Here is a 22,402-nt window from a genome sequence, read left to right as displayed (position 1 = left end):
TCATACCATACTGTTAAAATGGTCCAGGAAGGAAGGAATAAGAGCCCAAGTAAGCATAGCAACAGTGGGAGGTAAAGGGTGGGTTAGGTTTGGAAGAATAATAAGCTGAGTAAATGATTATATAGCCTGCCTCGTGTAGATATACAATTTTAAACCCTCATCTTTTGTCTTAAAATCAATTCTAAGGGGGGTAGCTGGGTGGCTCAGTGGATTGAGAGTTGGGCCTAGACACGGGAGGTCCTGGGTTCAAATCTGACCTCAGACACTTCCTAGCTGTGTGACCCTGGGCAAGTCACTTAACCCCCATTTTCTAGCCCTTCCTGCTCTTCTGCCTTGGAGCCAATACACAGTATTGACTCTAAGACAGAAGGTAAAGGTTTTTTAAAAAAATCAATTCTAAGTATCACTTCCAAGGCAGAAGAGAGGTAAAGACTAGCAGTGGGGATGAAGTGACTTGCCCAGAATCACACAGCTAGGCAGTGTCTGAGGCCAGATTTGAACCTAGAACTTCCCATCTCCAGGCCTGGCTCTCTAACCATTGGGCCACCCACCTGCCTCTTATGCCTCATATTTTTTGAATGATTATTTCCCTCTGGGCCCAAGGTGATGGTGATTTGAGGAGAAAGCGAGAAATAGAGACAGACAGAGAGTCTCTGATGATGCAGAACACGGCCCCTTCTCCCCACGGGGCTTCAGTGAGTGAGCAGGAGAGCTTTATTCTGGCTTACAGGATCAGTTCTTCCTTGAGGGCTAAATGAGGCTCTGGAAGCAAGCTGCTGCTGACTGTCAAATTTGAATTGTTGGACTTCCTAGAGGCAAGTCAGGACACACTCGGCTGCAGCTAGCACAGCTATACAGCAGCGGCTGCTGATCTGCCTCTTCCTTCAAGGGGCTGGAAAAGATTTCTGAACCTGAAAAGAGCCCTTTACCAGCCAACAGAGGTGATTAAGACCCCAAGGCAGGGATAGGGGTCAGAATGTTCTTTTTTTCCTATTAAAATTTAAGTTTAGGGGGCAGCTGGGTGACTCAGTGGATTGAGAGCCAGGCCTAGAGATGGGAGTTCAAATCTGACCTCAGACACTTCCCAGCTGTGTGACCCTGGGCAAGTCACTTCACCCCCATTGCCTAGCCCTTACAGCTCTTCTGCCTTGGAACCAATACACAGTATTGATCCCAAGATGGAAGCAAAGGGTTTAAAAATTTTTTAAGTTTATTCTTTTTTGAGTTATTTTTATAACAATAACATAATACATATATTTGTTATAAATGTATAATACATTATAATAAATGTGATTATCCCAGAGAAACACATTAGCTATGTCCCAAAATCTATTTCTCACTGTTTTTTCCCTCCTCCCTCCCGAGTTTCCCCCTTCCCAAGAAGGCAGATGATATGATATAGGTTGTACGTGTTATTATATGATACATATTTTCCTATTGGTCATGCTGGGAAATAAGACACATATTGGCTACTAGAGAAAAGAGATCTGTAAATGGTAACGATTAGCTTTTTCACAGGAACAGTCAAGACGGGAGAGCCTACTGCAGTCACTGATGGGGTGTTTGGGCAGAGCACTCTTGAATCCCAAGATGGGTAGCCACAGAGAATCCCATTGGCTGGGGAGCCAGAAGGGGAAGTTCTTTTTCCTCTTCCCCTTCTCCCCCTGCCCTTCCTTGTGCAGAGTGGGGGCACTGGACGTACATCGCTCCCTTTAGTGTTTTCCCATGGCCCATCTACACCTGAAGATCTGGGGTGGGTGGGAGTGAGGCAATCGGGAAGAAGTTGGAGAAAAGCCTAGAAGCAGAGAGCTCCCTGTGGGAGGGCTTGGACTCCTTCCATGATCACATTTAGTAAATGATGTGATTGAGATGTCTTGAGTATCTCCATATCTCTTGGGCTCATGACCAGAGATAGAATAGACTATGGAGGGGTGGGAGGTGGGCTCTATAGAGGTTTAGACATCATAGATTTTTAATGTTTTGGGTATTTATTTAATATTTATTTATATTCAATTTAATTAATTTAAATATATTTAATCCTATACATTAGCTCTAAACTCAGTCAGTGCTGCCTCTGATGAATCTGTAGGCTTAGCAGTTGAGGTGGGTTAGGTGGGAGAGGCAGTCTGGAATATTGGATAGGACATGGGTCTTAAGAGTCAAGAAAACCTGGGTTCAAATCCCACCTTACACATTTACTGGCTATGTGACTATGGGCAAGATACTTAATCTCCATAGTCTCACTTTATCTCCATAATCTCCTCAGTTACCTCTTCTGCAAAAGGAGGGTGTTGGATTTGATGGCCCCTAAGGTCCCTTCTAGGGGCAGCTAGTTAGTACAGTGGAAAGAATGCCAGGCCTGATGTCAGGAAGACTCATTTTCATGTGTTCAAATCTGGCCTCAGAAACTTACTAGCTGTGTGACTTTGGGCAAGTCATTTAACTTTGTCTCAGTTTCTTCATTTGAAAAATGAGCCGCAAAAGGAAATGCCCCCCTAAAAAAAAGGAAAAGAAAGAAATGGCAAAGCGCTGCAGTGTCTTTGCCAAGAAAACCCCAGATGCCTGAACAGCCAGGCCCCTTCCAGTCCTGGATCTCGAATGGTCCGTGCTTTCAAGGCGCAGCACAGGTAACCTCTTGCTTCAAGTCTGGATGACCCAGGTTCCCCCGCCAGACGCCGGTCCCTTACAGTCCTGTCCCTGACCCTCCCCCTGCTTTGCTTCTCGGACAGCTGGTGGATTCTCTCAGGAGCAGGTGTGTATATGTGGAGGGGGGAGGTGTCTGGAGAGTAACACGACCCCACAGAAGTTCTTCCGGGCCTTCAAGGTCACCCCAATCCTAATGCCAAAGATTCCCTCCCTGGTTCATGGACAGAGAGGGGATCTCTCTCTCCCTCTCCCTCTGTACTGGATAGCTGCTGAGGACCAGGACCCAAGCTCTCCCCTAGGACAAAGGTCAGGAGGAGCCCCTCCTTGGGGGAACAGAGGTGGCGGGAGAATCTTGGGGTGGTGGGGGAGAATAGAGAGAGAAGGGGTTCTGGCCCCGGCAGCTCCTTCCATACGCCTAGCTCCAGAAATCCAGAAGGCCAAGATTGCTGAGAGGTGCCCTCTGCCCTCAGCCTTGAGGCTTTCTGGATTCATAGCCACACCCTGCCCCATGAGCCCCAAAGACCCCCCCTAAAAGCAGGGTGTCCAGGAAGGGGGCTGCGGGAGGCTGGGCCCCGTCCCTCCAGGGCCTACCCTCCCAGGGCTGCCCCGTGGTCCCAGAGGCCGTGGGGCAGACGGACATCTGGAATGTAAAGAGTCCCTGGTGTTTACTGTGTGACTGATGACTGAGCAAACAGAGGAGGGACATCCCCTGCTTCAGGCTGCCCTGACAGCGCTCTTGCTCTGCACCGTTATGACAGCTGGACCAGTGCTGTGCCAGGGACTCTGAAACCCCGACCAGTCTGGGGGTGGGAAGAGAGTTATGAGAGCCCGGATCATCGGCCCATTTCACCTCCCTGGCCATTCAGGATCAAGGGCTCCCAGTGCTGGCCCAGGACAGCTGTTTAGAGCAGAGCAAACAGGGACCTAGAAAGAGGAGAGTCAACAAGCTCTGGGTGGCCAAGGATTTCGGGGCACAAGACGGGGGTACACCTGCGGCATTGCTCATTGGCTGTGGGAAGGGGGTGGGAGGAGGAATCGGGCAACCACGGGAAAATATTCTAAATTCATTCGTTGATTAAACAAAATTTCAAAAATAAATTTAAAAAGTCGGGGGTGTAGTTAATAACTGGGGAGGGCGTGGGGGAAGGAGATGGGGGCTGGGGGAACTGAGGCCCAGAGGTGAATGGACCCCTGTTCCTAGTTCGTAATTTAAGATTGGAGTGTGTCTTCCTGACTCCAAATTCACTGCCAGGGTGTCCCTCAGCAGAGGGGGCCGAGGGCAGCACCCAATTCCCTTCCATTATCAGGGTTGTGGTCCTTCTCTATCCCTGCCTGACTGACCCCCCCTAACTTTCTCTTCTTTCCTCAGGTCCTCAGCCTTCCTCCTGGAGACCACTGACGGCAGAGCCTCTCCCCTGCCTTCCCCCATGGCAGATCTCCTACCTTTGCTTCCCTGGGCACCCCTGCTAGGGGAGCCCGAGGCCCCCCCAGGCCCGAGCTCCCCCACTCCCCCAGGCAAGCAGCACCCGAGGAATCATGGCGGCAGTGGAGCAAAGGGTAGGGCCTGGGCCCCCTGGGAGCTCCTGCCTCTGCCCACCATACAGGTAACACCCTCCAGCGAAGGGGAGACACCCCCATGCACCCCGACTCGCCGCAGGCACCTCCAGCTGCCAAGGATCTCTGACCCGGACAATTCAGCTGGGGACAGGTCAGACGGCTAGGCTTCCCCCTTTAAGCCAGGGGAAAGGTCAACGTGTGTGTGGGGAGAGGGGGCACGGGGTGGGGGTGGGGCTGTTACTGCCCCCCTGACACGCTGGGATCTGGGGCGGGCCAAGAGATAGGCCGGTGTAAGAGGCCATCAGGGACGGAGGAAGGATGGAGGGAGGCCCCAAAGACGGGTCCCCGAGCTGCGGGGCTACGAAGGACGGGAAAAAGAAAGGGATGGCCTGGGAGGCTCCCAACCCGAGTCCCAGAGAGGGGACTGCTAGGGAGAAAAGAGGCGGAAAGGGACAGGTCGGGCACTCAGAGAGAGCTTCCAGGGGCCAGATGGAGGGAGAACGCAAGGGAGCCGGGAGAGGGGCCCAAACCCCAGGACCCCGAGGGAGGCAGCCACAGAGAGCAAGAAAGGCGAATGGAGAAGAGAACGCCGAGGAACGCTCACAAGAGCAAGAACTACAGAAAGACGGAGAGAAGCGAAAAAAACAAAGGGCAGAGCAGAAAAAGACTAGGGAGAGCCCCGCCAGGGAGGCGGAATCGAAGATGGAGAAGGAGCCAGCAAGAAAAACCCAGAGAACCGGGGAGAGGAGGGCAGGGAGCCCGACAGGGACACAGCCACCCGGGGAGAGCAGGGGCAAAGCGGCTCTGGAGTGAGCCGGGATGGGGGGCGGGGGCTAGTCTCCCCTCCCCCTTCCTGCCCCCGGAGTTTCCCTTCGCCCCCCTGTTTCCGGTCTGGGGCCCAGCGGGGGAGGGGGGAAGGAGGGGCCCTCTGGGCCAGGTCTCGCAGCACCCCCTTCCCCAGGACCCAGGTGTCCGGGGCCCATGGAGTGAGCCCCGGCCCCTCCCCGCGGTGGGGCCGTAGGGGCGGGGCTGGTGACGCGAGAGGGAGGAGGACGGGGAAAGGGAGGAGGAGAAGGAAAGAGGAGGGGGAAAGGGGGGGGGGGGGTTGGTGACGCGGGGGGGGGGGGTGTAGCCGCCGCCGGCTCCGCGGCCTTTTGTGCTGCCGGGAGGGCGGGCGGGCGGCGGAGGAAGCGGGGCGCCGATTCCCCTTCCCCGGGGCTGCGGGGCTCGGAGCCCTCCCAGCCCGGGCGTCCCGTCCCCCTCCCCACCCCGCCCTGGACCCCCCCAGTCCCCAGGCGCCCAGGAGCCCCACCCGGCCCGGCCGCTCCGTGCTATGTTTGAGTAAGGACCGCGGGGAGAAGGGGGGATGGATCGGGGGAGGCTGTGTGGGAGCCGGGGATTGAAGGGGTCTTTCGATGAGGATTGGGGGGCTGTGAGGGATTAGGGGGACAGGGACCTGTGGCATGATGTCCGGGATCCCTGGAAGAGATTAGGGGGCAGGCTGGAGGGACCAGGAAGGATTTGGGAGGAAAGAGTCCCTGGGGGGGGGGGATCTGCGGGGTGAGCCTGAGAGCAGCCACCTTCCTGAGCCGTGGGGCCTTCCTTAGTGATGAGGGGACCGAGAGGGCACAGTGAAGGGGGGCGGGGAGATACGGGTGGGGGAGGATTAGGAGCTGGGCCAGTTGGGAATGGGGAGCTCTGGGAGGGGGGAGCAGCTGTCAGGAGAAGAGGCAGCTGGAGGAGGGGCTCGGGCATTTTTTTATTGGGAAGGGGCGGAGAAGAGAGCCCCACATTGTGTGTGTGTGCTCAGCACTGCAGGGAAGCTTGGCAGTGGGCAGAGATGGTGGCAGAAGAGAGGAAGGAGGATGTGTGTGTGTCGGGGATCTTGGGTGCCCCTGGGGTGTTTCCCTGGGTTCCCCTTGCCTCGGTGCTCAGGGGTCCCTGGGCATGGCAGGCTCCAGGCTCCATGGCCTTGAGTCCTGATGGAGCTGGGAAGGAAGGAGGCCTGCCTGGCCCTCGGGTGGCTGAGCCCAAATAGAGCTCCCCCCTCCCGGCCATGCCCCTTCTCATAGTAACACATTTCAGGCTGAGCGGCTGCGCCTCAGCTTTTGAGTTTGGGAAGTTCTCTGTGGTGAGGTGGAGGTGCAGACCTGTGACTCCAGCAAGGACTTGGCTTGTTCTGGGCCTGTGGAGGCCTGAGGGAGCAGGAAGCGGAGGGAAGCCAGGAAGCCTGGGGCCCGAGGTGGGCTCCCCCCCCAAAGCGGGCCCCAAAGCCAGGTGTTCACCCACTACCTAGCCCCAGCCTGAGCCTTTTTGACACTCATCCTTCCCTCCCTCACCTCCTGGCTTTGCCCCCGGGCAGGTCTGAGCTCCCTTTCTTCCTCCCTCTGCCAATGGATGAGCTGTTCTCCCAGAGGCCCTACGGCTGGCTCTCCCTTTGTAGGAAGGTCTGGCTGTCTTGGGTGGAAGAGCAGAGGAGGGCTAGCAAGAACCCTCCACCTCCCGGGCCCACGGCAGGGATTGAGCCCTGGGGCCTGGCTATCCAGGCCTTGGGGATGCCCACTCAGGCCCTGAGCAACTTCCTGAAGGCTGAGCTCAGTGCTGGGGGCTTTCTGTGCTGGGAGGTGGATGGGTTCAAGTAGATCCTGCCTGTCTCCACCCCTGGAGGGCTTTAGGGAACAAGGTGGGCTTTGGGGGACAAAAGACCAAATGAAACCTATTGCCCAGTGGGGCCAGAAGAGGTCAGGAGGTCAGGGAATGAGGAGAAAAACTCCTAGGAAGGGCCTCTAGTAAAGGGCAGAATTGGAAAGAGGTCAAGGGAAGGGGAGGCTCACTGGTCCATGGATAAGGGAGGCTTTCCAGGAGGAAGTCTGTGTATGTATGGGGCAGACTGAAGAGATAAGGCTGGAGAGGTAGGTTGGAGGCTGTGGTGAAGGCCTTGAATGCCAGGCTGGAGAAGCTTGAAATTGTATAGACAGACTCCAGAATTGGTCCTAGAATGTTGTGATCGGTGTTTTACATAGATTAATAAGGAAGCCTGGGCAGGCCCAATTGAAGAGGTAAGACTCCGGCCGGAGATGCAGAATACAGGGAGAGGTTAGTACAGTATACCAAGTGGAAGAGGGAGAGCAGCTAGATGGCGAAGTGGGCCCTGGAGTTAGGGAAGCTCCTGAGTTCCAATCCGGCTTTAGACGCTTTCTAGTTGTGTGACCCTGAGCAAATCACTTGCTTGCCTCAGTGTCCTCATTTGTCAGATGAGCTGGAGAAGGAAATGGCAAGCTGCTCCAGTATCTTTGCCAAGAAAACGCCAGATGGAGCCATGAAGACACAACTGAAAATGGTTGGAAATGTGGAAGGATGAAAGCCTTGGGGGAAAAGAGAAAGAAATAACCTAGAGATACTCCCAAAATGTAGTACCTGATTATATGGTGTGCCTCATTGTTTTCTTGGTGCCCCCTTCCTCCTCCTGGGGCTGCTTGATGCCCAATCTTATGGAACCCCCAATTTTAATAATAATATCCAGTCGTTATTATTGTTGGCAGTGTGGTAGAGTGGATAGAGAGCAGGCTGCAGTTATTAAGTGTCTTCTGTATACCAGGGACTGTGCTGAGGCATATAGAGATAGACAAAAGATTTTCCCCTCAATCCTATCACACGCATATGTTTGTGTACACACACATACATACACACACACATGTAGGCACATGTCAGATAAAAGCTAATTCTTCTGGAGGGAGGAGAGATGCTAGCAGCTGGGAAATCAGAAAGGCCCAAGTGGGAAGTATTCTTTGAGGGATGATAAGGATTCTGTGAAGGGGGGAAAACCCAATCCTTGTAAGAAGGAAAAGCAGTCCAGTCCAGGGGACAGCCGGTGTGGAAGCATGAAGAATGGGGGAAGACAAAAGGAAGGGAACAAAAGTTGTTTTTGTTTTTTTTCAACCTTTACCTTCTGTGTTAGTATCAATTCTAAGACAGAAAAGTGGCAAGGACTAGGTAATTCGGTTAAGTGACTTGCCCAGGGGCAGCTAGGAAGTGTTCAAGGCAAGATTTGAACCAAGCCTGTCTCTATCCACGCCCAGAACAAGTATTTGTTTGATGCCTACTATAGCCTAGGTACTGTGCTGTGTACTTTATAAATATTATCTCATTTGATTGGCACAGTAATCTTAGGAGGCAGGGGCTAATTATCCCCATTTTGCAGATGAGAAAACTGAGGCAAAGAGTCAAAGGACTTGTCTGGAGTCACAAACTTTGGAAGTATCTGAGACTGGATTTCAACTTAGTTCTTCAATAAGTTCTTCAGTAAGAAGGTCAGTCTGACCAGATCAAAAAGTATATGAAGGAGACAGCTAGGTTGCTCAGTGGATAGAGAGACAGGCTTGGGCTTGGGAGGTTCAAATCTGGCCTCAGACACTTCCTAGCTGATCCTGGGCAAGTCACTTAACCCGATTGCCTAGTCTTTGCCACTCTTCTTACAATTGATACTAACCCAGAAGGTAAGGGTTGAAAAAAACAAAGCATATGACAGGGATTAATTTGTAATAAGGCTGAAAAGATAAGCTGGGGACAGATTGGACAGAGCTTCAAATGTCAAGCAATTATTAAGCACCTGCTATGTGCCAGGCACTGTATTAGACATTTAGGATATAAGAGTGAGACAGATTTTGCCCTTAGGGAGCTTACATTCAAATGAAGGAGATCAAACACACACACACACACACACACACACACACACACACACGCCTCATAAGATTTGAGCTGGATTTAAGAAAAGGAAGAATTAAAGAGATTTCAAGAGGTACAGAGAAGGAGAAGAGTTTATATTGGTCCTGGAAATGAAAGGAAATCACTGGAGTTTATTGAGGAAGGGGGTGAAAGGTCAGGGGTGACATGGTCAGACCTGAGCTTTAAAGAAATCACTTTAGGGGGCATCTGGGTAGCTCAGTGGATTGAGAGTCACCCCTAGAGATGGGAGGTCCTAGGTTCAAATCTGGCCTCAGACACTTCCCAGCTGTGTGACCCTGGGCAAGTCACTTGACCCCCATTGCCTAGCCCTTACCACTCTTCTGCCTTGGAGCCAATACACAGTATTGACTCCAGGACAGAAGGTGAGGGTTTAAAAAAAAAAAAGAAATCACTTTATTAGCTGAGTGAAGGATAGATTGGAAAGGGGAACTCTCAAGGTAGGAAGGGCAGCTAGGTAACACAGTGGGTAGAGAGCCAGGCTTGGAGTCAGGAGGACTTGGGTTCAAATCTGGCTTCAGGTACTTCCTAGCATCTTTGAGAAAGGAAAGATTTTAAGACCAATTAAGAGTTAGAAAAAATTACAAAGTGTAAAATAAATCATTTTGATTACATCAAATTAAAAGGGTTTGTACAAACAAAACCAATGCAACTAAAATTAGAGGGGAAGCAACAAACTGGGAAAAATCTTCATAACAGATACTTCCCTAGCTATGTGATCCTGGGCAAGTCATTTAACCCTGATGGCCAAGCCCTTGCCACTCTTCTCTCTTTGATACTAAGACAGAAGGTAAGGGCTTAAAAAAAATAGTCCTGGTGAGATGATGAAGTTAGAAACTGGGGTGGTGGCTGTAGGGTCAGAGAGTAAGAGATGAGGCATGATGTGCAGATAAGAGTCCACAGGCCTTGGCAGCTGGCTGGACATGCTGCTGTGGGAGAGAGAACAAGGAGTCAGGATGTTCAAGCCCATCCTCCCTATTCAAGCCATTTAAGGTCTCAGATCAAGTGAGGTAATCTTTGGAATGCCCTTAGCACAGTACCTGGCACAAATGCCTATTCCCTTGTGCCCTGGGCAGCCCTCTGAGGTAGAGATCTGCCTTGAGAGGGAATTTCCTTCTCTGGGAGTTACCACCACACCCATGAAATCACCAAAATATTGGACTAATAAGTAAAAATTTAAGATTTTCAATCCAAAACAAATAATTTGAATTTTTGTCCTGAAAAAAGCTGATATTCTCCCAGCTGGAAAGTTTACAAAGCAATTTATATGCATTAACTTAGTCCTTACAACAATCCTCTTGTACAGAGAAGGAAACTGAGGCCTAAAAAAGGAAGATGATTGGCTTGGGGTCTTTGAGGATGGTCTTTTGTGTCAGAGCTGCCTCTCTAGGACAAGTGTTCTTCCCAGTACAGCCCAGCTTCTGTTTATTTAAGACTTTTCTTGATAAACTTTTTTTTTTAAACCCTTACCTTCTGTCTTATAATCCATATGATGTACTGGTTCCAAGACAGAAGAGTGATAAGGGCTAGGCAATGGGGGTGAAGTGACTTGCCTAGGGTCACAGCTGGGAAGTGTCGGAGGCCAGATTTGAACCCAGAACCTCTTGTCTCTAGGCCTGCCTCTCTATCCATTGAGTTACCTAGCTGTTCCTATTCTGCTTCTTTCTTCCTTTAAATTTTTTTTTAATTTAAAAAATACTTTTCTATGTTTACATATTTCATTTTCTTTCCCTCCCCCCTCCCAGATCCAATATACATTTCCACTGGGTTATACAAATGTTATCAGTTATGTCTATTTCCGTATTATTCATTTTGGCAATAGAGCAATCTTTTAAAACCAAATAAGTCATTTGTTTTTCTTCTGTGCTTCTCCTCCCACGGTTCTTTCTCTGGATGTGGATAACATTCTTTCTCATGAGTCCCTCATAATTGTTCTGGATCATTGCATTGCTGCTAGTAGAGAAGTCCATTACATTTGATCGTACCACCGTGTATCAGTCTCTGTGTACAATGTTCTCCTGGTTCTGCTCCTTTCGCTCTGCATCAATTTCTGGAGGCTCTTCCAGTTCACGTGGAATCCCTCCAGTTCATTCCTTTGAGCACAATAGTATTCCATCACCATCAGATACCACAATTTGTTCAGTCATTCCCCAATCGAAAGGCATCCCCTCATTTTCCAATTTTTTACCACCACAAAGTCTGCGTATTTCTTAAGGCACAGATCTGGCCATAGTACTCCTCTGCTCAAGAAGCTACAGTTGCTTCCTTCGAGCCTTTTGATAAAATAAAAACTCTTCTGTTGGACGTTGACCATCTTTCAAAAACTGACTCCAGCCCGTCTTTCTAGATTAATTTTCCATCATTTCCTTTCTCCTCACTTCTCTTCCATACAGTCTACGTTTGAGACAAACTGGCCTATTTGTTCTTCCTTGTACGTGACCCTTCATCTCCTGCCTCTTTGTCCTTGCTCATGCTTCCTCCTGTCTCTGGAATATGTTCCCATTACCTCTGTCTTTTGGAGTGGCCAAAGCCCCCACTAGGATTTGTCATTTCAGTCATGTTTGACCCTTCATGACCCCATTTGGATTTTCTTGGCAAAGATATTGGAGTGATTTGTCATTTCCTTCTCTAGCTCATTTTACAGATGAGGAAACCGAGGCAGCCAGACTTCAGTGCCTTGCCCAGGGTCACACAGCTAGGAAGTATCTAAGGCCAGATTTGAATTCAAGAAGATGAGTCTTCCTGACTCCAGGCCTGGCACTCTGTGCACCACCTAGCTGTCCTGGAGATAGGTAATAAGTTAATTGGCCAGGGCCTCAGCTAATAAATGGCTGAGGCAGGATTTTAATTCAGGTCCTCCTGACTCTGGGCCTGGTGCTCTATCTACTGTGTGTGTAGACTCCTGATTCCAAGCGCATTTTCCCCCTCTACAGTATGTTTTCTCTCCCCCTACTAGACCTAGGGCCTGGACTGGCCAATGCCAACCATTTGGGAAGACCCGTCCTGATGAAATCAGCTTCTCTTGGTCTTCCCACCCTTTGCTTTGTCATTTCGGGCCAGGCAGAAGAAGTCCAATTCTTTTCCCATAGGAGAGATTTTCCTTATTTATTTCCTGGTGATGGTTGTCCAGTTGCTTAACCTGTCCTTTATCTGTAAAATGTTTCTTTATCTGCTTATCTGTAAAATGAGAGCGGTGGCTTTGGTGATGTGCATCCCCTTCTGGCTCTAAATCCCACATCATTCCATTCCTTGAAGAAAGCGTCCTGTGCCTCCCTTCACCTTGATTCAGGCTAAGTAGCCTCAATTCCTAATCTTCATTGACCTGGGTCCAAGAGGCAACCCTCTCCAGCTCTCCAGTGGTGGTCCTTAGACACATCGAGGCTCAGAGCGCACCACTGTCGCCCCAGATAGGAGCCGAGAAGCCTTTTTTGACTTCTTAGCACAGCGAGCAACAGTGCCTGCCTTCAAGGGTTGATGTCCCACTTAGCCTTGCTTGTAAGGCCAACCAGATCCCAAGATTAGGGCAGGAGGGACAGAACACGGAGAACTCGTGCCCAGTGACTTGTAGAGAAAGTGGGCCTTGAGCCGCCGAGCCTTGAAGGTTTCTGATGGGGAGTGGAGGTAAGGACAGGTCACTCCTCGTGCACAGAAGTTCAGGGAACAGCAGCCGGTAGTTTAGCTGGAATAGAGATCATTAAAAGGGAGCCATGGCTGGAGAGAGAGAGAGAGAGAGACAGAGAGAGACAGAGGGTGGGGTTGGGGGGGTGGGGAGAGGAGAGAGGCTGGAATCAGATTGCCAGTCTGAGATGTTTGTATTTTTGCTGGAGGCACTAGGGAGCCACTGAGCATTCTTAAGCAGGGGATTGATGTGATCAGAATGACTTGCTATCTTTGTTAAGACTTGGGGTGGAAAGTTGGTAACTGAAATTTAGATAAAACATAATCATTGCCCTTATGGGGGGCAATTTGGCAACAGTGAAGATAGCACTGGACCTGAGCTCATAGGAATCCTCAGACACTGCCTAGCTGTGTGACCCTGGGCAAGTCATTTAACCTTTATTTGCTTCAGTAGTCTCAACTGTAAAATGAGGAGGATAAGAGTAGCACCCAGTTCCCAGGGTGGTTGTGAGGATTAAGTAAAGTAATTTGTGTAAAGTACTTGGCACAGTACCTGGCACAGAGTAGGTACTATCTAATAGTAAGTAAATATTTAATATTTACATTGTTACTAAAATAATAATAATTTAGTATGGTTAATATTTCCATTATTAGAAGTAAAATTATTAGAATGTATTCAATTTATTGACATTGTAGTATCATCATTAAAATTATCAGAATTTGTTCTATTTATATGGACATCATCATTAAAATTATTATTAGAATATTAGATATATTTTATTAGATATTATTTATATATAATATTATTATTAGATCATTTTATTAGATATTAGATATATTTATTATTTAGATTAGAATAGAGAGAGTAGTGCTACAAGTGGGAAACACACTGGAATCAGGAACCTAGAGCAGGTTTCAAATTCTGCTTCCGACACTTCCGCCAGAACCATGCCAGAGCCTCAGTTTCCCTGCTCACTATAAGGACCAAAGGAGAAAGCATTCCTCGACCCTCGCACATTACACACCATCTCTTATTGGGATTATAAGAGGGCTTCATGGCATTATAGAAAGAGAACTGGACCAGGAGTCAGGAGGAGCTGGGTTCAAGTCCTCCCCCATCACATGCTGACTAGTTGTGTCAGAGCAGGCAGTATTCCACACAGCTCTTGTAGCAGAGGAAGGATGTTCTGCATTGCTAAAAGGAGTTTCTTCATCTGGGAGTTCCCTACACCGATGACATCACTTCTCGGGGCCGCCTTACTTCCCAGAGTACCATAAGACCACCATCAAGGTATTAGATGGTTGGAACGACAAGGTTGGAGACAGAAAGGAAGGAGACATTTTGTTGTTGGCCAAGCCCACGGAGGTTTTCTCAGCAAAGATGTTGGAGTGGTTTGCCCTTTCCTTTTCTGGTAGGTCTCCAGGCAAATAGGTGTTAAGAGACTTGTCTGGGGCCACATCACTAGCAAGTGTCAGAGGCTGGATTTGAACTCAAGTTTTCCTGACTCCAGGCCTGGCACTATCCCATGCACCAGCAGGCTGTCCAGGGAGATGTCTTGGGAAGAATCACCTGTACTGGACTTTAAAGGCTAAGGAATTAAGCGAGGGAAGAGTCTTCTAGAACAGCCCTGCTATTTCCTATGGCATACACAAAGCAGGAAAAGGACAGAGATGAGTTGGGAACTCATAGAGCCCTCAGAGTATAGTCAGTGCCTACTAAATTCTTTCATTCACGAACCAAGTGGAAAGGCTTTCTGCCCCGTCAAGGAAGTGCCTACTAAGTGCTCATTAGTTCATGTACTGAAAGCAAAAGGGAAAGGTTCCCAGTGGTCGTGAAAGGGCCTTAAAAGCAGCCAAAGAACCTGGATCTCTATTTCATAAGCAATAGGGAGCTGCAGAAGGTTTCTGAGCAAAGGAGAGACCCAACCATCTAGATGTGTTGCATTAGTTTGGCTAGATTGGCGCAGAGACGACTGGAGTTAGTTGTTGTTTGGTTGTTCAGTTCTGCGTGTGACCCCATTTGTGGTTTTCTTGGCAGAAATACTAGAGTGGTTTGCCATGTCCTTCAGCTTATTTTACAGGTGAGGAAACGGGCAAACAGAGTTAAGTAACTTGTCCAGAGCCGCGCAGCTAGGAAGTGTCTGAGGCCAGATTTGAAATCAGTTCCTCCTGATTCCAAGCCCGGCACTTTATCCACTGCGCCACCAACCTGCTCTTTACTGATAGAGAGAGAGACTCATTTGAAGGTCTTTACAGTAAGCGAGGTAAGTTGGTCAGAAAGAGTGCCTGCCTGGGACCAATTCTTTGTGACCCCATGGGGGGGGGGTTCTTAGCAAAGATACTTCGGGTTATTTCTTAGCAAGAATAGTAGGGGAGAGGGGCGGCTAGGTGGCTCAGTGGATAGAGAGCCAGGAGGTCTTGGGTTCAAATCTGACCTCAGATACTCCCTAGCTGCGTGACCCTGGACAAGCCATTCGGTCCCAATTGCCTATCCCTTATTGCTCTTCTGCCTTGGAACCAATACTTGGTATTGACTCTAAGATAGACGATAAGAGTTAAAAAAAAAAAAAGAATAGCAGGGGAGGACTTTAAATAGGAAATGAGGGGGCCAGGCCTGAGGGGTCTCATGATGGAAAGGAGGGACAGAGATGTTGACTCTGAGGGGCTAACTGAATGCTGGCACCACAGACAGAAACAGTGAGGTTCAAAGGAGCAGATCTAGGGGTTACCAAGAAGCCGTGGGTTTTAGGCAAGTTGGCTTTGGGGGTCCTAAAACATTCCTGAGGTAACCTCTAAATTTCGGGTCAGCTCTGCTGCTTCCTAACGGGTGATCTTGGGTGAGATGGTGTGCTTCCCTTCCTGGGCCTCACTTCCCTCAGCTAGAAATGGAAGAGTCTAGACTCAGTGGCCTCTTGAAATCCCTCCCAGCTCTAAATCTGTGATCCTGTGGGGAAGTGAAATTTGAGCCAGATCTCAGAAGACATCATATAATTGTTGTTTGTCCTATCATTTTAGTTGTGACTGGTTCTTCCTAATCCCCTTGGGGTTTTTCTTAGCAAAGATACTGAAGTGGCTTGCCATTTTCTTCTCTTGGTCATTTTACAGAGGAGGAAACTGAGGCAGATGTGGTGACGTGACCTGTCCAGGGTTCCCTTTACAACTCCTTGTGATCCCACTGGGGTTTTCTTGGCAGACACTGGGGTGGTTTGTCATTTCCTTCTCCAGTTCATTCTACAAATGAGGAAATGGAGGTGGATTGGGTGAAGTGATTTGCCCAGGGTCATGCAGCTAGTAAATATCTGAAGCTAGATTTGAACTCATGAAGATGAATCTTCCTGAATGTAGACCTGGTGCTCTATCCTCTGTGCCACCTAGTACGCCCACTGGAAAATAGATTCTAAGGAGGAAGAAATCATTTCTGAGTTGGGTATGAGGTCAAGAGAGTTTCTAGAAGTACTTGAGCTGGGCAGGATTTTAACAGGTAGAAATGAGCATCAGGGCAAAAGAGCATCCATAGACAATGGTCTGAGCAGAGGTTTGCACCACTTTAGCCAGAGTAGGCAGGCTCTATGGGGGAGTATCAGAAGAGATAGGATAGAGCCCTGACTGCTGGGCTCAAGGCCATTAGATTATCTTGAAGGGGCAAGAAGGATCACTCAGCAGAGTTTTCATTCTTTAGCAGCTTGAGATGAAAATCCCCTGGCCATTAGTCACACCAAAATCTAATTCTGAAACCCCAAACAGACCTACTACTGATTCTATGTGTAACCAGTGCCATCGTGGGCCCAAGTTTTTTCCCTCTGCAAGGGATTAGTTGGAGCAGTGATCTTGTGATGGTTTTTGAGCCTACAATATCTGTGATCTGGAGATTAATTTATAGTTTCTGAAATTCTTATACTTTAGATCTCTGCCCTGCCCCACTCTCCCCTGCCCCCAGTACTGCCCCAGGTGGTAAGCAGCTCTTGGAAATATGGCCAGGATCTTTGGAAGTCTGACGCCAAGAGCTGGAATGCTCATCCTCCTGACCCTTACTGCCTTCCCTTCCAAGCTCAGCTGAGCATCTTACTGAAGAAATCTTTCCTGATTCCTCTTGCAGTTTGGGCTTGTCACCCTGGCATCTAGAAATTACTTGTTTAAGAAGGGAACAAATTTGGAACTCAAAACTTAAGAAAAAAAAGGAATGTTAAAAATCATTTTTACATGTAGCAGGAAAAAATAACATATTCCTTTTAAAAGAAATTTAAATGTAAAAAGAAAAACTTAATAAAAAAAAAAACCCTTACCTTCTGCCTTAGAATGGATACTAAGCATCAGTTCCAAGACAGAAGAGTGGTGAGGGGTAGGCAACTGAGGTTAAGTGACTTGCCCAGGGTCACACAGATAATAAGTGTTTGAGGCCAGATTTGAACCCAGGTCCTCTAGACTGCAGGTGCTTTATCCAGTGAGCAACCTAGTTCCCTTTAGAAATTGCTTTGTAATTATTTGCATATATTTGTATTTACTTCTCTGTTTTCAGTATTTCCTCCTATATGATATAGGCTTCTTGAGGGCAGAGACTGTTTTGATTTTAATCTTTGCATCCTCAGCACATTACATTGTCTCACAGCTAGAAGGTAGTTTAAAAAGCTCCTTAAATTTGCAGTAAGTGAATGAAAAAGCATTTCTCAAGCACTTACTGCTCACCAAGCAACATAACAAGCCCTGGAGATACAAATGGCAACAGTGAGTCAGGTCCTGCCCTTAAGGAACTTATTTTCTAATAAAGGGAAGACAGCTCTTTAATGGGGAGTGGTCATCAAGCCTGGATTCAAGAAGACCCGAGTTCAAATCCAGCCTCCGACACTTAATAGCTATGTAACCCTGGGCAAGTCACTCAACTCCTTCTCATCTGTAAAATGGGGACACACTAGAGAATGAAATAGCAAACCACTCCAGGATCTTTGCCAAGAAAACCCCAAAGATAGTGTCCATAGGGTTATGTAGAGTTCATAATGCCTGAACAACTCAACAATAACCACCACCACCACCCACCACCTCCTTGGTGTAGTATTAACACTTAGCTAGGGAAGTCCTTGGGATGGTGAGTTGAGTAAGTAGGGCATTGGACTGATACATCTTTTCCTGGAATGATCGTAGTGGCTTGGCTAATCACTGTGCTTAACTGGCTTGTCCATGGTCAAAAAGCCATAGGTTTTCAGGGTCCCTACTAACTACTGCCCAGATAAGGCAGCTCCGGATACAGGCAGACAGGTAAACTGCAGCTATTCATTCAAGAGTGTGACATTCAGTATCACTAAGCGATGGACATGTGTGTCTCCAGATTCCATAGATGATATTGCCCATCCTTTTTTCTCTGTCCTTCTGAGATGCTGGAGCCAGAGTTTGCTTCCTTCCTTCCTTTTTTTTTTTCCCTAAGTCAAAAGAGTAGCAAGGACTAGGCATCCAGGATTCAGTGACTTGCCCAGGGTCAGACAGCTAGTAAGTATCTGAGATCAAATTTGAATCCAGATCTTTCTGACTGTAGGCCTGGCATTCTATCCACTGAGCCAGCTAGCTACCCCAGAATAACAGTTTCTTACAAAGTGGGTTTTATTAAGAGCAGATATAGAACTTAATAAAATAAAGAGAGAGAATGTGTCCTTGTTAGCATTAACCATTTATGCCAGAACAAAGAAAACAATATCTTCTTTATGTTAATCAAATGTGTTAAGCTTCTACTTCATGTTTTATTAGATAGGATAAAGAGTTCCCTGAACTGTAGAGATCTTATGAGTTTTCTTTTTCAGTCCTAAAGCAATTAAATGATCTCCAACCTTCTCTCTCTCTCTCCCTCTCTCTCTCCCTCCCTCCCTTCTTCTTTCTCTCTTTCTCTCTTTCTCCCTCTCTCTCTCCGCCTCTCTCTCTCCCTCTCCCTCTCTCTCCCTCCCTCTCTCTCTCTCCCTCTCTCTCCCTCCCTCTCTCCCTCTCTCTCTCTCTCTCTCTCTCTCTCTCTCTCTCTCTCTCTCTCTCTCTCTCTCTCCTTCCCTCCCTCCCTCCCTCCTCTTTCTCTCTCTGTGCCTCTCTCTCTTTCTCCCTCTCTCTCTCCCCCCTCTCTCTCTGTCTCTCTCTTTCTCCCTCTCTCTCCCTCCCTCTCTCTTCTCTCTCTCTCCCCCCCTCTCTCTGTCTCTCTCTTTCTCCCTCTCTCTCTTCTCTCTCTCTCTCTTTCTCCCTCTCTCTCTCCCCCCTCTCTCTCTGTCTCTCTTTCTCCCTCTCTCTCTCCCTCCCTCTCTCTCTTCTCTCTTCTCTTCTCTTCTCTTCTCTTCTCTTCTCTTCTCTTCTCTTCTCTTCTCTTCTCTTCTCTTCTCTTCTCTTCTCTTCTCTTCTCTTCTCTTCTCTTCTCTCTCTCTCTCTCTCTCTCTCTCTCTCTCTCTCTCTCTCTCTCTCTCTCTCTCTTCTCTTCTCTCTCTCTCTTCTCTCTTTCTCTCCTCTGCTCTCCTTCATTTCTCTCTTCTTTCCTCTCTTGTCTCCCTTATCTTGTGCCATTTCCTAAGAATCAGAGTGGAAAGTTCCAGTCTGCCTCTCCCCTCCACATAAATACAATAGGATGACAGAAGGAGGGAGACTGAAAAGTGACCCCTCAATTTTAGAATATTTTTCCATGGTTACATGATTCATGTTCTCCCTCCTCTCTTCCCTCCCCACTCCCAGCACCAACAAGCAATTCCACTGGCTTATACCTGTGATTATATTAATATCTCTTTCCATACTATTCTTTTTTATAACAGAGAAATCTTTAAAAACCAAAACCCCCGGGGGCAGCCAGGTAGCTCAGTGGATGGAGAGTCAGACCTAGAGACGGGAGGTCCTAGGTTCAAATGTGACCTCAGCCACTTCCCAGCTGTGTGACCCTGGGCAAGTCACTTGACCCCCATTGCCTAGCCCTTACCACTCCTCTGCCTTGGAGCCAATACACAGTATTAACTCCAAGACAGAAGGTAAGGGTTTTATTAAAAAACAACAACAAAAAAAACCCAAATCCTCTACCCCTATTAACAAGTGACCAATCATATGTCTTTCTTCTGCGTTTCTCCTCCCACAGTTCTTCCTCATCAGGATAGGGACCCCTCAAAGAGAATCATAGCTCTAGGGCTGGGCAGGAACCAGGCTTGCTCATATTCAGAGATTTTTACAACTGAGAATCCTCCCAGATCTTCTCATCCAACCCCTTTGTTTTATGCTTCTCTGCTGACTTTGAAAACTGCATTATTGATGTGTCTGTAACCACTGCCCAATAGGCTCCTCTTCTGGGACCAGAGTGAACAAGGAAGCCAAACCAGCAGACACAGTGACCACACCGCATCACACACCCATAGTCGCCTAGAGGAGGGAGACTTATAGAATGAGACAGAGAGGAGATGGAGACATAGAGGCAGAGGGGGCGGAGGGAGAAGCCAGCCAAGACTGGGCGGAGCAGAAGGGGCCCAGGAGACTCATCGAGAGGACCAAGTGCAGGGTTGGGCCAGTCCACCAGAGGGGTGAGATAGGGAAGGGAGGAGGAGAGTGTGGCCAGCGGGAGAAAGAGCCAAGGGCTAGGGGGGAGGGCAGGGAAGGGGGTGAGGGGTGGGAAAGGAGAGGGAAAGGCAGAATCTTAAAAGATCACGTCTGAGCTGCAAGAGTGATGTCTGAGATCGTAGTTCAGAGCCCTGACTAGGATGGCTTCCTCCTTACACCCTGGAGTCCCTGATCTGGCAGCTAGAGGCAAGAGACAGTAAAAAGCCTGGGGGAGAGAACTAAGGGAGATGAGGGAGACAGAGAGGGAGACAAGAGAAGAAAGAGGAGAGAAATGGAGAGCAGAGGAGAGAGACAGAGACAGAGAGAGACAGAGACAGAGAGAGGAGAGAGAGACAGAGAGAGGAGAGAGAGACAGAGACAGACAGAGACAGACAGAGACAGACAGAGAGAGATAGAGGGACAGAGAGAGACAGAGAGAGATAGAGAGAGGGACAGAGAGAGAGAGGAGAGACAGAGAGAGAGAGGAGAGAGAGACAGAGAGAGAGGAGAGAGAGACAGAGAGGGACAGAGAGACACACACACAGAGAGACAGAGAGAGAGGAGACAGAGAGAGAGAGGAGAGAGAGACACACAGAGAGAGAGAGACACAGAGAGAGACAGAGACAGAGACACAGAGAGAGACAGAGACACAGAGAGAGAGACAGAGAGGAGAGCGAGAGACAGAGAGAAACAGAGAGGAGAGAGGGACAGAGAGAGAGAGACAGAGAGAGAGAGAGAGAGGGACAGAGAGGAGAGCGAGAGACAGAGAGAGAGGAGAGAGAGACAGAGAGAGAGGAGAGACAGAGAGAGAGAGAGACAGAGAGAGAGGAGAGAGACAGAGAGAGAGGAGAGAGACAGAAATAGGAATACAGAGAGAGACAGAGGGAGAGAGAGAGGCACCAGATGAAGGGAGTTCTTCTGGGGTGGATGTTGAGGTGGGGAGGGATGATCTCTTCCTGGAGGAGGGAAAAGGGACTGGGAGTGGGAAGGAGTGATAAGGGACACTGAGTCAGTGTAGAGAAGCCGCAGGAGTCAGAAGCCCTGGCCTTATGTTCCAGTTGAGCTATTGACTAGCTGTGTGACTTTGGCCAAGTCACTCTTCCCTGAGCTTCAGCATCTTCAACTGGGGCAGCTAGGTAGTTCAGTGGATAGAGAGACAGGAGGTCTTGGGTTCAAATCTGGTCTCAGATACTTTCTAGCTGTGTGACCCTAGACAAGTCCCTTAACCCCCATTGCCTAGCCCTTGCTACTCTTCTGTCTTATAATTGATACTAAAGGAGGCAGGTAGGTGGCTCGGTAGATAGAGAGCCAAACCTAGAGATGGGATTCTGGGTTAAATTTGGTCTTAGATACTTCCTAGCTGTAGGACTTCCTGGGCAAGTCATTTCATTCTTCATTGCCTAGCCCTTACCACTTTTTTTGTCTTGGAAACAATACTTAATATTTATTCCAAGACAAAAGGTAAGAGTTTTAAAAAAAAGTTTAAACAACAAGGTTTTTGTTTGAAAATAAAAATAGTTTAAACAACAAGGTTTTTGTTTAAAAATTTTTAAAAGGGTGCTAGAGCTCTTCACAGGAAAATGCTCTTGTAGCCTTATATACATCTGAGCCATTACTGTCATAAAAATGTAGTCGAACATTTCTCCAGTTTCTTAGGACACTCAGGATCACGCGCTGAGACCCAGGTTCAAAATCTGGGTACTTTAAGTGGAGTTTAGGAAGGCAAAGAGTCCCCACATCCAATTTTCCCATTTTCCCTGCAGCACGGCCCCCCACTCCGCCCGGAGCACCCCCAGCAGCTCCCCTTCCCTTCGGAAGCGGCTGCTGCTGTTGCCCCCAAACCGGTCCCCACCTGCAGAGCAGGAGAGCGGAGCCATGGTGGAGAAGGGCTCTGAAAAGGGCTCCGACAGCTCCTCGGAGAAGGGCGGAGGGGCCAGCACTCCTGGAACCCAGTCGCTCAGCAGCAGAAACTTCATCAGAAACAGCAAGGTCTGAGCGAGGGCTGGCGGGTGCACGCTGGGAGGGGGGAGAAGGCAGAGCTGTGAATTGGGGAGGGTCTCAGGGGAGGGCAGCCTGACTCTTCTTTTCTCTTCCAGAAAATGCAGAGCTGGTACAGTGTAAGTATCTGGAAACATGGCCGATGAGGATGGAAACAGCTCCCGGCTGCCGTCCTCTAGAAAGAAATGAGGGCAAAAGTGTGGCCTGGAAAGCATGGAAGACTCTTTGGTCCAAAAAGACTGATAAAGTGGAATTGCGTGTTGGCTGTGGGAGGGGGTTGGGAGGAGGAGAGAGAAAGAACATGAATCAT

General features: G+C 48.7%; 1 protein-coding gene across 3 annotated transcripts in view; it reads left to right on the top strand.

The window, feature by feature from the left end:
* Positions 1-2,824: 2,824 nt before the first annotated feature.
* GRAMD1A (GRAM domain containing 1A) overlaps positions 2,825-22,402 on the top strand; it is a 31,387-nt gene continuing 11,809 nt past the window's right edge. For 2 of the 3 annotated variants that reach the window (XM_056825288.1, XM_056825287.1), the window contains exons 1-4: positions 2,825-2,952; positions 4,016-4,354; positions 21,858-22,083; positions 22,191-22,211. In XM_056825288.1, the coding sequence (XP_056681266.1) occupies positions 2,840-2,952; positions 4,016-4,354; positions 21,858-22,083; positions 22,191-22,211 (699 nt within the window). In that variant the 5' untranslated portion in view covers positions 2,825-2,839. Of the gene's footprint in view, positions 2,953-4,015; positions 4,355-5,335; positions 5,545-21,857; positions 22,084-22,190; positions 22,212-22,402 lie in introns of those variants that run through there. The other variant, XM_056825289.1, reaches the window with a different exon arrangement.

The sequence above is a fragment of the Monodelphis domestica genome, chromosome 4, assembly GCF_027887165.1.
Source record: "Monodelphis domestica isolate mMonDom1 chromosome 4, mMonDom1.pri, whole genome shotgun sequence".
NCBI lineage: Eukaryota > Metazoa > Chordata > Mammalia > Didelphimorphia > Didelphidae > Monodelphis > Monodelphis domestica.
Note: the sequence above shows the minus strand (reverse complement) of the source record. Positions and strands in the feature narration are given on the sequence as shown.